This window comes from Caretta caretta, chromosome 4 (assembly GCF_965140235.1).
Source record: "Caretta caretta isolate rCarCar2 chromosome 4, rCarCar1.hap1, whole genome shotgun sequence".
NCBI lineage: Eukaryota > Metazoa > Chordata > Testudines > Cheloniidae > Caretta > Caretta caretta.
In genome coordinates, this window is record NC_134209.1 from 134,638,289 (window position 1) to 134,651,111 (window position 12,823).

At 42.3% G+C, this 12,823-nt stretch overlaps 1 protein-coding gene across 4 annotated transcripts in view; it reads left to right on the forward strand.

Moving 5' to 3' along the window:
• The first annotated feature begins 218 nt into the window (after positions 1–218).
• Positions 219–12,823, forward strand: part of MXD4 (MAX dimerization protein 4) — a 56,299-nt gene continuing 43,694 nt past the window's right edge. Inside the window, exons 1-2 of one of the 4 annotated variants that reach the window (XM_048849092.2) lie at positions 219–405; positions 942–1,041. In XM_048849092.2, coding sequence (XP_048705049.1) covers positions 342–405; positions 942–1,041 — 164 coding nt within the window. In that variant the 5' untranslated portion in view covers positions 219–341. Of the gene's footprint in view, positions 406–874; positions 1,042–12,823 lie in introns of all 4 variants that reach the window. The other 3 variants (XM_048849091.2, XM_048849090.2, XM_048849093.2) reach the window with 3 other exon arrangements.

Consider the following 12,823-nt stretch of genomic DNA (forward strand, 5'->3'; position numbering starts at 1 on the left):
TGCTGTTGCTAAGCTTCGGCTTCTAAATTGTTACTGTAGTGGCTGACCTATCAGGGAGAAGATTCAGATCTGTCAACATTCTGTCTCCTAACCAGAGGGCGCTTGTCTGCCCTGATTGGCTCTACCTTCGGACTAAAGCCCGCCTCTGCCTAGAAATTCTGCCCATGATTGGCTATGCCAGTCGCCTGTGTGTCAAATGTAGGTTGAGAGAGGTGGTTTATATAGGGGACTTGGAAGTCCCCAGCCTGTGAACTCAGTGCAGTTTTAATGCTCATTGCCTTCCTCAGCTGTTTGAAAGGCAGACATAGAGTTTGGGGGTAACTCAAAGAACACACATAAAAATGGAGCTGAACTCTCTGTTAATTCTCCTGGAAGCAGCTGAGTATTTGGAAAGAAGAGACAGAGGTATTCAGAGAAATGACTACCAGGCACTTCTAAACATTTCACTCTCTTTGTTGCGTGGGTATTCGGACGCCCTTTTCTCTGAGTCCATATTTCCTTCACCTGCAAAGGTGCCATGGGATTTAAACATGTTTTTGTCAGATGCATTGCGGGGGGGGGGGAACAAATGCTATTTTCTTGCAAAATCTTTGAACAAACGAGCCGTGGCTCGAGTCTGTTTGGAGCGTATGTATGTTGCAGCATTCAGTGTAGGTTACATTGTTGTGCATGTTGCCGTTTGTGATTGCATTGCAGTTTCCCTTCCCCCTTGTCACAATGTTTCAAGATGTGCATGAATCTAGCCAATTTTTTTTTTTTACTATTTACTCGGATGATCCTCCTTTTTTGGCACTTTTTGTTTTGTTGTCTTTCTTTTAAAAATTCCGGAATGAAATCCAAACAAATCAACCAAAATTTTTGTTTTTTACCCTAGCGTTCCTGCAAAGGAGGAAAAAATGCATGGGAAAATATATTGCCACTAATGCTGACTTTGTCCCTAGAAGCAGAACATGGCTATGCATCAGTCTTACCCTTCGATAGTGACTATTCCAGAAAGAAAACAAAGGCAGGCACGCTGGCCAGAAAATCCCAGAATAACAGGTAATAGATGTACCGTCATTTTCCACAGTGAACTGGCAACCTTTCCTATATGTCTAGCTTTGTGTGTAGCGCATAGATGCATAAAAATAATAACTAATCCTGTGTCTCAGTTCCCAGTAGTCGCCATTTTCCCCCTGTATGGGCTTGGCTCTGTTTTGATCTCTCATATAAACACTGCCACGCGTACACCATCGCCTTAGCACTCACTGCCTTTCTAAACCATCTGCACTCACGCTTCTTCCCCCGGTTTGTTAATGGGTGTGGGCGCCTTGTTTTCCTATGTATTTTTAAAATAATAATCAAAATCCTGACTTCCCTTGCAAATTCCCTCCCAGTCCTTATTTACAATCTCTTTATTGCTGCGAGATCAAATGCAGCCTCCAGCTGCAGTGTAACGCCGGGATCTTGATGGCGGGGGAAGAGTGGAGGGGAAGGGGAATGGAGGGAACATTTATCTCCTAGTGAACTTGGATTTATGTATGTATTTTCAAGTGTTTGAGTGAACTTGACCTTTCCGGAGGGTCTGCTGCACCATTGCTCTGGTCTGTGCATCGCCTGCACGAGCGAGTCCCTCTGCATGCAGCTGAATTACAGTGCATGGTTACATTATTATCAGCTGCCTTTTTTGTTTGTTTGTTTTTTTTTCTTGCAGCCACTACCTGTTCTGTGATCACCCTTAGCTCAAGCTTTTCTGCGCAGCCTCCCTGCAGCTTTGTTTGCCTGACCGGGCAGTGCTCAGAGTGCACTGTCTACGTGCAGAAGGCTGTCTTAAAGAGACAGCGCCTCCTCTTTACGTAGGAATTCCTTCTTTTCTTGCGCTTTATGTTCTTACACACACACACACACACAAAATATGCCCAGATGGTTCCCTCCTTCTCCAAAGCATTGGTGCTCTCCTCTTTACAAAACGACTCCTTTAAAAAAAATTGTTTGATTATGATGAGCCCTGCAGAATAGCCTAAAATGAACAAAACTTGCACATGACTTATTTTCCAAATGAGAGGAAAGTTAGTCTGATCGGGCCAGTTGTTTGAGCTCAGTTAGTCCAGCATAAATCCTGCACAACCCCAGTGTGGTCAATGGGATTACTGGCAAAATGGGAAAGCAGAAAACAGCCCAGTTACGGATATTAAATTTTGAAAATATGAGCTAAACAAAAATCCAACATCTCCCTTAGAAACATACAAGATCACAATGAGCTATGCTTGCAGTAACCGCTGCAGGGCAATGTGCTTGAACGCAACTGAGGAAATACAGGGTGTAAATCCTTCTCTCCCCATCCCTTACTCCAAACAGTGCTGATATTTCCGGGGCTATAAATTCGGGAGGAGGGGGTAATAGTTAAATTGGTGTACAAAGATACAAGATCCGTTCATTTTAAAGGGGTCTGATCAGGCATCACAGGGGTACCTAGATTTGGAGACATTTTTCATCTCTGTACATTTCTCCATATTGTACAAAGGCAGTTAATTTAAACAGAATTCTTAGGGTTTCTAGTTCTAGAGTTCATGGTCTTGTTCTGATCCTTGTTTCTTGTATACAAGAGACAGAAATCTGTATTACTTGTGGAAGCATTATTCCATCATTTCCTTTCTTGGGTTTCTCGCTGTCCACAGCAAAACAATCATTTATTTGAACTGTAAGCTGCTTTTAGGAATTTTTAGCAGAAGATATGTAATCTATCTATTTCAGCAGAATTGAAAAAACAATTGTTACAGGTTTGGTAGCATTATTTATTAAAGCCAGAACACACATCACTATTGACAGATACCATTGTCTGTCAGATATTTCTCACAGTTTTTTTTTCTCACTCTGATTCTTGTCGTGCACACCCAAACACTTTTTAAAAAAATGCATAGTGATATTTTTATCATTTTCCTGCCAGCTTTATCGTTTATAGACTAGCAAGGGCTCATTCATACTGGGGTAAGGCAACACCCCTGGAGAAGTAGGGCCACAGATTCAGTCTTTGTGTTTAGTTCACCATGGATATTTGTTCACACCCTAAGGAAAACAACAACCATCTCCGCTGGGCATACCTGACAATCTTTCTATAACACACACCTCTGGCTGGAAATAGCAGGATCTTGTGATAAGGTACATTGGCAGTCCTGCGTTGTGCTTGCCTACAACATGCACTTGTGTTTCAAATTTAAGTAACAGGTTGAGATGCCTGTTTTTACCTATGAGCTTATGATCCCAAATTCAAATCACACCACTGCTGTTATTCGTATTGGGAGCACAGGTGCCAGAATTAGGGGTGTTGGGGGTCTGCTGCACCCCCGGGCTTGAAGTGGTTTTCATTAAATGCAGGCTTTATAGTTTGGTTCAATGACTCGCAGCACTCCTACTATAAACATTGTTCCAGCACCCCTGATTGGGAGCTAATTTAATGGTTATTTAGATGTTGGGTCACAGCCTCAGAGTGCATAGGATTTGAATGTAGTGTTCAATTTGATCATGCAATCAAATCTTTATAAGCAATTCAGGAATTAAGAGGGGTAGACATCTGGCCAGAGTTTGGAGGATCCTGGGGTGGGGGCAATTGCATAGTGCAAAATTGCACCAATGTTATTTTTCAGTAATTTGGTTATTTCTAAATCCGATTTCTTCCAGCAGTCTCAGCAGGTTTGAAAACTAACCTTTGCATATGTCATTTGAGCACAAATAAAAGCGCACAAACAATTGTTTTTAAAGCCTGAAAAGCATCTCTTTCGTGCATGGATAACTCAAAAATCGGGCTCAGAATTGTATCAAACTTAAAAAAATTAAATTAGCCTTTGGACTGAGAACAAGTATGAAAAATTTCCTCTCCCCAAACAAGTTACAGGCAACTGGACACACGTGCATATCGGGGAAAGTGTTTCTTCAGCCGTAGCTCTGGCCATTACCAGAAAGCTATAATTAGGCAGTCCATTGAAAGAGTTCATAATTTTTACATTTTTTTTGTTTGTTGATGTGTTTGTTTAAAATATTACTTGTCAATTTTTAATTTTATGTTGATAGAAGAAACATTTTCATGTTATTGTGCAGATGGTAGAAAATGCTGCTTGATGCCATTTTTTGCCCCATCTTTGTATAATATATATTAAATTTATTTATGATGAATTGATCTATAAATTTCCTTTTATGATTTGTAGTTTCTTGCCCTTGAGTCAGGAGCACGCGCGCGCTCGCTCTCTCTCTCTCTCTCTCTCTCTATCTATCTATCTATATATATATATATATATATATATATAATGTTCCCACTTTACACAAAACAGATTTGAAAGGTTTTTTTTATGTAAAACTTCTTTGTTTATATAGCGTTCTCTCCTGAGATTTGGAAGTGTTCCCCTCAGATGATTATGACGAAAATCCCCTAGTAGATGAAATTGGATTTTTGTTTTCCAATCTGAATGGATGATTTGAGAAAGGCGCAAGTTTGTATTTGATTTTCCAGGGTAGGGGAGGTAAACCCAGGTCAGCTCTTCTTGTAATGGTGATAACTAGACAGTATTTGGTTGTAGTGCGGAAAATGTCTCCTCTTGATAGAATAATAACTGTAGTTCCTAAAAGCAATACAGTGGAGCTCATTAACATGCTTGCTAATATGCTGCTGGAATAAAATCAGGCTAGAAGAAATGTCATATTTAGTAGAGTTGTGCCTTGGAGGTTGAAATGTTAAACTGTCAAATGTCTTTCCATTGAGTACAGTGGGTGTAATGAAATGGATGTATTGTAGATGTCTGCAATTTGTTCAGAGGGAATATTTCACAGAAGCAGAAAGTCAATGAAGTTCAGAAGCTTACTTGGTTGCAGAAAGTTATTTGTTAATAGGAATTCACTGTAGCTTTCAGATAATTGGAGCTTTCTTGTTTTGTTTCCTGTTTGTGATGCCGACTTAAGAGAGATAAGCCTATACATTTTTGTGTTTATATAAGGGGGAAAACTGGTAGTCTGAACTGATCCCCTTGTGGACAGTGGCCCACATCGCAGCACCAGCACATGTAACAACTAGACAGGCCTGATTTTCCACTGCCTTGTACTTTGTGCAGTCTCTTATCACTGTGTATAGTGGGTAGCGTGACCAGAAAGCAAGTGTGAAAAATCAGGATGGTGATGGGGGTAATAAGCACTTATATAAGACAAAGCCACAAATATTGGGACTGTCCCTATAAAATCTGGACATCTGGTCACCCTAATAGTGGGTGTAAAACGCCCATTGTACCTTTATGTGAGTGTAAAAGACTGCACAAAGCAGCAGACCATCAGGCCCAATGTGTGTTCTGTGCCCATGAAAAGATCAGAAGTTAAATTAATATGCAGAGTAAAACCTTAGTGCTCAATGCCTGTCTATTGGGTCACAGTTAAATTTACTGCCAGAGCAGGAAATGGAAGTCTGTGAAGTAGCCTGCTTGGCCTGTTAATTTAGGAGCTGATAAAAAGGAGGGAAAATGAAAGCAAAACTTGGGCTTATAAATATCCCACTGCATCTGTTGAAACTAATCAATATTTGATAATGTTTTTGTATCAATAAATAGAGTTGTGTACAATGTACTCTGCTCTGATGAAGGGATATATGTGCAAAAGAAGGTGTTGGGTCAAAACGGTCTGATATTTCAAATGAAAACATTATTTAATGTCTCCATTCTTTTGTTAATATTGCACGTCTGTCACTGCAAACCAGTCTCTGGCCCATATCTGGCAAGCTGCTCTTTGCAGACTAGAGGTGTGTGAAATTGTTCAGCCAAAACTTTCTTAGCCAAAAAATGCAGATTTGGGTCAACTGAAACATTTTGTGAATTCATGTTGACTTTGGTGAATTGTTTCGGTTGCAGTGGAAAAAAGAAAAAACTCCAGAAATGTCAAAAGGAACTATTTTTGACATTTCTGAAATGTCTCATTTTGATTTTTTCCAGGCTAGATTCATATAGCAAAACTGGTGAATGTGCCCCTCTTATAACCATTAGTCCAATACTTAGGGCACTCACCTGGGTTGTGGGAGTCCCAAGTCTGAATCTCCACTCTGGAGCAGGGACTTGAATCCTAACCACTGGACTATCGAGTCACTCTGTCTCTGGCCCAATGACTATTAAAGTATTTCATTTAAAGTAGCACACCTTCAGCAGGAGAGGCTCAGAGATCCACTCCAGAATAGCCTGTGTGGTAGGGCACTCATCTGGGATGGGGAAGATCTGGTTCACGTCCCTGCTCCAAATCAGGCAGAGGAGCGATTTTGAACTTGAGTTTCCTACAGTCAAGGGTGGTGCCCTAACCACTGGGCTAAAGATTATAAGAAGAGCACCACTTCCCTCTCCTCTGGCTGTGAATCTAGCCCTTTCTTTCTTTTCATTTTATTAAAAATACCCCAAAAATTTAGTTCAACCCAAAACAACATTTTTCTAACTTTTTTGATTCACTGAAAATTCTGAAAGTTTGGATTTGGTTCAACCTGAACTGAAAGCTTATTTTGATTTCCTGCGCTCCCCCCTGAACTGTCAAGAGAACTGACAATTCAGTTATGTGCCAAGCTCCAATGCAGATAGACCTCTACATCCGAGGAAGCAGCTTAGGGATCAGTGCCTATTTTCCTTCATTTTTAAAATGAAAGGCAGAGAATAAAATACCATAACATCCAGACTGTGGAAACAAAACAATCTGCTTTGCACTCTCTAAACTCAGTGTATCCTTCTTGTTATTTTCCCCCCAGGAAAATGAGGCATGAAGGAAAATGGTCTATATTACAGAATGCATTAAAAAAAATTAAATAATGCTAGTGGTACACTAATAAAATACATCTTGTAAGTTGATCTATTACCAATGAGGAACTATAGTATATACCAGAGTAGCAGTCTTTATGTGGTTTTGTTTTTGTTTTTTTTAAGAAAGTTACCAAATGAGAAGCAATATCAGGCCTTGCTCTTACACCGAGATTTATCATACTCACTAGAGTCAAGGCTCTGCATAAGGAACTGCACCGATGTATCTATTTGCAGAATCCCAGCCCTCATCCATAATACTGACAAAATTCTGCTGTGAGGTGGAACTAAAAGAGAAATATTTTTAAGAGATACTATGTGGTCAATTTTTTTTAAAAAAAGGGTGGGGGTGGGAGTCAGAATAAATGAATGCAGAACTGAGTGAGGTTGTGCTCTAACCACTCAAATATCAGGTAGTTCCAAAGTTAGGCCCTGATCCTGCAATATACAGCCCCGCTGCAGATTGGTGTGCTGGCACCAAGTTCAAGTAAAGCAGATGGAAACCTTCAACTTGAAAATACAACCCTATCTCTGCCTCACGCATGTCTATTACATTGCAGACTCTTATTAGATGATCACATGCTGTGTCTTGAATAATGCATTGTCATGTTTATTTGTTTCAGAGTAGCAGCCATGTTAGTCTGTATCCACAAAAAGAAAAGGAGTACTTGTGGCACTTTAGAGACTAACAAATTTATTTAAATATGTTTATTTGTGTGTTTTTCCTCCAGCGTGGATATATGTACGTAGCATCTTGTGGAACTTACCATTCTTTGTTCTTGTGTTTTGGTCTGGGCTAATATTTCTAATATATTTTCAATGCTGACAGTATACCAGTAATGCTAGATGTCGCTCACCATCATTTTAAGCACACTTTCTACAATGCTGCTCTAATAGACGTGGGGCTTAAAATAATGGTGGCAGCCAGTAACTTATCTATGGCTCCCAGTGTTTGAACTGCAGTAGTGCCTGGAGCGCACAGACTAGGTTTGACATGACAGAAGAGGAAGATGAGACAGATGGGTGGGGGAAGGGGAGAGGAAGATGAGTTAACAGGAAAGCAGTCAAACTATAGAACATTGTGCAGAGTTCTCTGCTCCCCACCTGCACAGCCAGTGTCAGCTGGTAGGCAGGGTCCTGGCCTTTTGACCTTAATTTTGATATTTCTGTACATCTGAGCATTTTAACATGTAGTCTTAACATTGCACTAACACGATATCTGAAAGGTAACTTCCTAAGGGTACCTTTTTAAAAAAAAAAAAAAACAGGAATAAAGATGAGGAGGAGAAAGAGCTTTTGTCTTCACTATTAAGAAACTGCTGGTTTGTAAAATATTGCAATTAGAGCATGTAAATGCCATAATCTGTAATTACTTGGCTAGAGACTCTTTAGGTGCTGCCATCCCTGACTCCAGCTACAGAAGAAAACATGCCCCTTAATCCTATTTGATAATTTGCATTTTAAAAGAATCAGAGCTTAGAATTTCACACCTGGTTAATCACCATTTAACTCCTTGGTACTAGATAATGAATGCTAATGCTGTCTCACCTATATCCAGTTGGGATCCAGGAAGTGGGCAGACTGCTAAAGGACCTCCCCTCAGTCTAAGGGGCGGATCCACAGGTCCGGGATTCCAAATCATTGCAGGGGACAACTAAAGATATAACGGGAATGGGAGTGAGGTCACAGGGTTAAATGAAGGGAACAGGACAGGGACGCTGAGCAGAGAACCCCAGACAGCGCCCACTGCTTCTTGAAGGTGGCAAGGGAGCCAGCGGTCGCTGCCCCGAGGAACTCTGCCAAGATACGTGAATGAACTGAGAAGCAGAAATAGGCCTCACGGCCGTAGGAAACCCCGTCAGCCAACCTCCTCTCCCTGGTTTTGTAGATGGCCATTTTGGCCAGGGCTAGGAGGAGGTTGACAAGGAGGTCCCGTGACTTTGTGGGGCCATGGATAGGGAGTGCATAGATGAGAAGGTGAGGGGAAAAGTGCAACCAAAAATGTAATAATATATCTAGGAGGAATCGGAATAGGGGCTGCAACCTGGCTGACTCCAGATATACGTGCGCCAGGGTCTCCCTTAAGCCGCAAAAGGGGCAGGTGTCTGGGAGGGGAGTGAACCATGCCAAGTACACGCCTATGCTCACGGCTCCGTGAAGGAGGTGATGTCCCCGGTGGGCCACGGGACCAGGGTGGAATATAGGCTGGCCCACCGGGGTGCCTCACCCTCCAGAGGTGGCAGGGGGGTCCTGCCACTTTGTGTCGGGGCGGGATGCGAGGGTGAGTACATGAAGAGTGTGGAGCATGAGCATGTAGAGATGTTTCCTTGGCATGGTCCGGAACCGAACCAGCTGATATTCATGCAGCCAGCTCGCGGTAAAGGGGTGGGATAGCTGGGTAGGTCCACCGGGCAGGGACCCGATGAAAAGGTCCTGAAGGCCTGTGGTGTAGGGTGGGCAGGGCACGCCCTCTCTCAGGACCCGGTCGAGGAACCCCGAGCAGTGGGCGGTAAAGCGGCCCTCACCTCCTGAAGTATGCGCCAGGGAGTATGAGGCCTGGAGAGCCCCAGGCGTTGAGCGAGTGTCAGAGGATCCAGCCAGTCTCCCTGGTCGTAGTCCAGGAGGTCTCAGACTCTGGTGACTTCGGCCAGGACCAGCCTCTGGTGCACCAAGGGGGACTCTGCCACCTGCATATGGAGCTGGGGGTTGTGTAGCAGGGGCTCCTCGAGGAGATCCACCTCCTCGGTGGCTGCCACGGACCTGGTCGCCAAGAGCAGTTTCCAGGTCCGGAGGAGGTCCTGGTAGAAGACTGGCAGCCCAGAGAGGTCTTTTGAATGGAGCTAAAGGAGCTGCTGGTCGTATTGGAGCCCTCGAAAGCGGCGCAGGAAGGCATGTGCCAGTACACTCCACGGTGGGCTACCTGCACCATAAAGGAGCCTCTTCAGGGCCTGGAGGCGGAAGACATGGACCTGAGTGTGCAGGCACTTCAGGCCCTGTCCTCCCTCCTCCAGGGGCAGGTGGAGGACCCCTGCGGAGAACCAGTGCAGTCCTGGCCAGAAGAATTCCAGAACGCCTAGATAGTAGCCATTACTATTTGCAACAGCTGCTTTGCATCTTAAAGTAGCCAGAGTTTCTGTGGATCTGGCCTCTCTTCTTTCTCCACAGGAAATGTTTGTGGCAAACATTCCCCTACCCAGTCCCTTCTATTCTTCCTCTGCTTCTGGCTCGCCAAACACAGTTTTGTGCTGAAATAACAAAAGATATGGAATAAAATCACTTATTTATTTTGGTGCAGGTATGTGTGTAAATCTGCCCTTAGATTTCTTCCCATCTGCCCTCTGGGTTGTGTGAAGAGCAGAGGATACAGGATGAGGGGTCGCAGAAATATTGGTTCTCCCTGGGGCAGTGCTCTGTGCTTCTCAGAACTGACTGGGTGAAAAATAGTAATTACTTATATCGAGCTTTATCCTCTCAAAGAACTATACAACCTTTCCTGATGAACCCTCATTGTGTGGGGAGGTAGGTACTGTAGAACTATTAACTCCCATTTTACAACTGGGAAACTGGCAGGTTATGTCAGATCTCAGATTTTTTCAATGCCTAAACCACTAGCAGGGGTGCTATAACAATTTTTGTAGTGGGGGTGCTGAAAGTAGAAGCCAAGTATTTGGTTGTTGTTACTACTTCAAGCCACAGGGTGCTGCAGGTCTCGGTTTGCTCCCTTCCACACCAGTCTCATGTTGGGGGTGTAACACATGGCTAGAAAGGGTTAAACATCCTGCAAAATAAATAACCCTCAAAAGAAATGTGGAGAGAGAATGTTTGTGTTTTTGTGAATTTACATCTGTATGAGTAGGGTCCACAATGTAATCAACAGTCCCTGTCTGTGCTGTATTCTGATAATTCAGAGATCAAAAGAACATTCTATCATTTAAATGAATTGTAAACATGGGATATCTCAGTATTCATCTCTCTTTGAAATGTATTGTGAATGGTGGAGGAACAAACAAATTGCCTTATGCTAAGTACCAGTGATGGACCTTCAAAGTCATGCTAATTACCTTTTGAATGCCAACTTGTCAGAAGACAGGAAATTGTATAAAAGATCCTTGGGTCCTGATTGTGTTCTCTCAGATATGCTTAGGCTTCATCAGGGGAAGTTTGAGTCGCAAGACTGAGGTCCCAGTTTTGCTGGTACATCCTGAGTATGATATTTGGATATTGGACTATAATCTGTGAACTATTTTGAAAGAACTCTTTGCAACTACAAAGCTCACCATCTATGCTATGAATCTTAACCTCAATGAATTGAACTCATGTCTGTATGTATATTGATCTTTTAACCATTCTCTCTCTCTTGCTCTCTTGTTTTTTAATAAATTTTAGTTTAGTTAATAAGAATTTGGGTAAGATCTGGAATATTCAATAACCTGGGAGGTAATGTGTCTGATCCTTTGGGACTGGTAGAACCTTTTCTTTTATACGATGAAATAAGATTTTCAGAAATCATCATATTTGACTTAGGCACCTGGATGGAGGCCTGAGGCTGGATCACTTTAAGGGAGCTGTGTTGTTTGGACTTCTGAGTAACCAGTGAGATAGTAAAGAAGCTGTTTTATGCTGGTTTGGTAAATCTAAGTATTGGAATATCCACCAGCTTTCTGGGGATTGTCTGCCCCATTCTTTGCAGTTCACCCTAATGGAGTGACCACACCTGGCTCCCCACTAGGCCCCGGTCACAGTGGTGTGGTCATGCTTGGATACACATTACCACAGGTTTTTGGATCAGAACCACACGCTTGTGAAAAATTAATTTTGATATTAGAGAGCTTAAGGGTTAAAAATCAGTTACAGTGAGTGACTCATGATCAAGATTCTGACAGAAAAAGCCTGGATGAATTGTGCTTAAAGAGGGAGTTGTCATTTAAGAAAAAGGCCTAGAACAGGAACTGAAAAATCTGTTACAAGTTTACTAGTAATTACTAGTGATAAAGAAGCAGACCCAGTGAAGATGCTTGCAGTGAGAAACCAGCAGCTAGCACTTGAACAAAAGCAAAAAATAGCTGATCTGGAAGGAAAAGTTGCTGAAAGAAAACACCTGTGTTTTGACCATGAACAAAGAATGGCACATATTTGATTGCAAGAACTAGAAGTTAAGGCAAAAGTGAAAAACTTAAGCTCCAACTCAACAGAATAAAGGAACAACAGGAACTGTATCATCCTGAAAAGCCAGCTCCTCTCAACAGCAAAGGTGGGGATAGAATCTATCCAGTTGGTAACAATGTTGGTATGTTGTTTGACTCTAAGCAGTTGTCTGTGTGTAACCAAATATACCCCAACACTGTCACCTTCTATGTAAATGCTTTTACTGTGAGCGCAGGTGGAGGTAACCCCATAACTTGTGCAGAGAATGTAAAAGTCAATGGAAAATGATGTTTAGGGCAAATTACAGCTTCTAACATCACTCTTGTTAAAGCAGATCTTGTCAAAGAGGAAGATTACTTACCAAATAGGAGTGTGAATGTTGTAATCCTCTGTGAGGTTTACTGTAAGTGTGCCTTTAGCCAGAATCCATCTTAAATGGAATGGTGTTAAACATGAAGTTATAGCTGGTGTAAAGAAGCTTATTGCCTAAGGATCTTTTGTTTGGGGATGATATTAAAGCTTTGTTCGGTCAGGTTGACATAAATCAGTCACAGGAAAGAAATAATCCTGAACCTGTGTCTGCTAGGGGCAAGGATTTGCCTATGTAGGGTTTCTCTAAATGTTTGTCTGAGGAAAATAGCTGTTTGTGCAAAAAAGCAGTGCATCTGTGGAAGAAATTTCTGAGTGTCTGTCTGGTACCTCACAAGTGAATCTGGCATTAGATAAGGCTCAGGAAGATGTTTCTCTAGAGCAAGTTAAAGTTGGTGACCAGGTTAAAGCCCTAACTGAGGAAGGAAGGGGTACATTCTTGGTGAGTGATTAAATTGTTGGCGGGTAAAGCTTGGGAAAGTAAGCCTGACCATGTAAAAGTGATGTGCTTAAAGAAGCGCAGTGTA